The 3,556-nt window shown below is 40.3% G+C and overlaps 1 protein-coding gene across 1 annotated transcript in view; it reads left to right on the forward strand.

The window, feature by feature from the left end:
* Nucleotides 1-1,924, forward strand: part of LOC121859759 (vicilin-like seed storage protein At2g18540) — a 28,190-nt gene extending 26,266 nt beyond the window's left edge. The window contains exon 3 of the mRNA XM_042356747.1: nt 1,750-1,924. Within this exon, the coding sequence (XP_042212681.1) occupies nt 1,750-1,924 (175 nt within the window). The remainder of the gene's footprint in view (nt 1-1,749) is intronic.
* Nucleotides 1,925-3,556: the final 1,632 nt, after the last annotated feature.

Consider the following 3,556-nt stretch of genomic DNA (forward strand, 5'->3'; position numbering starts at 1 on the left):
GTAAAGGGTGAAGAAAAGAATAGTGATTGTGTGTGTGTTTAGATTGTGAGGTAATGATGGTGGGATTGGCTGTGTTGTGTTGGCAGGTTCAGAACTGTGTGGTGAAACATAGAGTTAATGGTGATAATGAGTATGGTTGGCCTCTCTCTCTCTCTCTCTCTCTCTCTCTCTCTCTCTCTCTCTCTCTCTTCAAACACCCACACACGTATGCACACATATACACCTACATGCACTCACACACATGCACATATTTAATGTAATAGATATTTATTATACTAAATAGTGATGATTGTCGATTACTGATAACTGTTAGATTGTTATATTTATTTGGATACTTCTGACTGGCCATAAACGGTCATGTAGATCATAAGTATACATAAAAAAGAAAAGTTTCATACAAAATCTAACCTAAACTAACCTAACCTAACCTAACCTAACCTAACCTAACCTAACCTAACCTAACCTAACCTAACCTAACCTAACCTAACCTAACCTAACCTATATGAAATGGAATAAATTTTGACCATATACTATTTAATTTTCATCATTTAGTTTAACATTGTATATATAACATCTTTTTTACCTTCCAATACGACCTTATGATATAACCTGTAAATATTAACACACTATTATAAAGTATTACAAATATTTAAAGACCAATATATTAACAGAGGTTCGTGCACATAATTGACTAACGAGAGAAAACACCTGGGCGTGACCTGGTGTCTTCTGGGCTATCATCATGAGCTTTGAAATTCCTGAATATATTTTTCATCGTTTATAGTGTGTGTGTGTGTGTGTGTGTGTGTGTGTGTGTGTGTGTGTGTGTGTGTGTGTGTGTGTGTGTGTGTGTGTGTGTGTAAAATAATAATAGTGATGGTTATATTATTGTTATTATTATTATTATTATTATTATTATTATTATTATTATTATTATTATTATTATTATTATTATTATTATTATTTACTTCTGAAATAAATAACATGTCTCAATGATAACTCGATACACAACAACTGTATCCTACAAAACAAAATTCAAAACCATATAAAATGTAGTACAGGAGAAGTTACCATTACACAAGTCTCTCATTACAAAAGACACACTGTAATCCCCCGTAGCACAAACACCTCCTGTGAACCTTCGGGATAATGACACCCAAGACATCATTAGATATACTGACGAGGACTAAAATGCACCCAGTCACTGTAGTTTATTATGTAGACTCGTTATTTGAGGCTTTGTGAGGAACCTTAGCTGGATTTGTTAATTTGGTGTAAAGTGAGTTAGGTTTATGAGTGATGAGGGTTTGTGGTGAGTGGTGAGTGGTAGTGGTGGGTGTGGTGGTGGTGGTGGGTGTGGTGGTGGGTGTGGTGTTGGCGGTGGGTTGTGGTAGTGAGTGGTGGTGGTGGGTGTGGTGGTGGTGGTGGGTGTGGTGGTGGAAGTAGTGGTGGTGGGTGTAGTCTGCAACTGCTCTACCAAACCTAACACTCATATCATCTCTTCATAACTTAAGTGTTTGTAACTTTAAGGTGTAATGGACAGTCTGGTAATGTGTTTAACCCTTCCTAGAATAACTCATAACTCCAGACACACATATTTCTTAACTCTTTATTGTTTTACTTTGTTCTCGGGTGATACAGTATACAAGGGGTGTATCTGTAGCTCTCTGTCTGACATTCAAATGCTGGCGACAACCGAGAGTTCAGAAGTCTTTATATTAACTTTCAAGAACGTGGTTGAACTGTCAGCCTCGTAGAAGTTGTAAAACACAAGGAAGAACAGTTTTTTGTGCCAGAAGTTCTCGTAGCGGCTGTTGGTCATCAGAACAGGCAGTGCACGTCAGCCTCTGCCCTCGATGCAGTTGGAAGTGTTCGGGAAAGTAATGAGAACCAGTTAAGGCAATATGTCACCTCCTTAATATAGCTGTTGGTGTCCCTGTGTTTGTAGAGCTGAGTAGTGAGAGAAAAGCAACAAATATCATGTGCAGTAAGGGACACAATTTCTCAAGTTTGACACCACCAGGAGTTCTGTCCCTCGGGTCTCTACACCCTCAGTGGCTTTCATAGTCATGTTGTAAATGAGTTGCATCGCCTCGTCGGGTCCTCCAAGACTATCTGCCGTGGAAGAGTTCACGAGGATGAGTATAGAAGCTCAACCACGCTGCTGCCGCTGTTTGTTGGTCGGTCAGTTACCTGTTGGCCTTCTACACCATCCAATACCAGTCCTTTGACCTATAGGATTTACAGTCCAAACCAGCGTCTCAAGGGATGACTGCCCTGAAAGCGTCCTCTCCATCATAGAGTTCATCATCCTATGCCATGAAGTATCCATCACCCTCAGGACGCCTGAGCCCTTAAAGCCACGTGTTCTAGCAGTGAAGGTTGTGGAGGAGGCACAGTAGGAGGAGGAAGCGCAGGGGGAGGAGTAGCTGCAGGAGGAGTAGCTACAGGGAAAGGAGGAGGAAGAGGAGCAGGAGTAGGTGCAGGAGAAGGATGAGGAAGGGGAGAAGGAAGAGTAGCCGCACACCTGCTGCCAGCGGAGAACAGGAGGGGGGTGGAGGTCTCATACCATGTCCCAGCAGCAGCAACACCAGGTTAAGTCTGTGAGGACGTCGCCCTCATAAACGTCAACACCAATTCACTGTCTGTTACCTCCCTAGACTCTTGTTATGGTGGTTATTTGGAGTCATTGTTCACATCTTCAGACAATGTACGCGAGTTATGTTAAACAAGTGACGTCAGGGGCATTGATATTGACAGAATATATAAGGATTTAAATACCATAAAGAAATTTGTCAGTGTCAGTTCAATGTCGATTTATCTCCGTTAAATTGTACGTTTTCAAGTTACTTTTGTTGAAACTATTTTTTATTTTGGCCATGACACTGTACATACGATCTGTTATTTGTGTCAGTCCCGTTAACTGTCCACATGGCATCACCTGTCTACTTCATCAGTTATTAATACAACCATTAACTTGTGGTTCATTACTTGACCTTCCATTGACATTTATAGCTGAAAAACTCTCATGGGAATAACCTATGAGAGACCATCCTTTAACGTGTCAACAATCGTGCTGAGATTACCAGTAAACTTCATCGTATGCATCATTTATTATCCAGCGTTGTAATCGTAATCGTTGCAATCGTAGTGATCCTTAGTTAGGGTAGGTAGAGAGGATGGTGAGGGCGTAGGAAGCAGTGAGTGTACACCTGATGGTCAATTTGGTCAATGATGCAACGAATCCCCGGCCGGTATGAGTGACCTATAGATATATGGTTATTCTGTATATATATTTATGAACGACCCTTAAATATTACAGTGAATGACCTTATCAACTATCGTATACAGTATGTAATTTTCTTTTTCGTGGTTTATTAATGTTTTATCTACAGAATAGCTATAATATCTACAGAGTCGACGTAATGGGAATAGATGATATAGTAGATGAAAAGGTAGATGAAATAGGAGTAGATTAAATGGGAGTAGATGAAATTGGAGTAAACGAAATGGTAGTAGACAAGATAGTCTGTTACCGTAGCAACCACCAACAGCT

This window comes from Homarus americanus, unplaced genomic scaffold (assembly GCF_018991925.1).
Source record: "Homarus americanus isolate GMGI-L3 unplaced genomic scaffold, GMGI_Hamer_2.0 scaffold27231, whole genome shotgun sequence".
NCBI lineage: Eukaryota > Metazoa > Arthropoda > Malacostraca > Decapoda > Nephropidae > Homarus > Homarus americanus.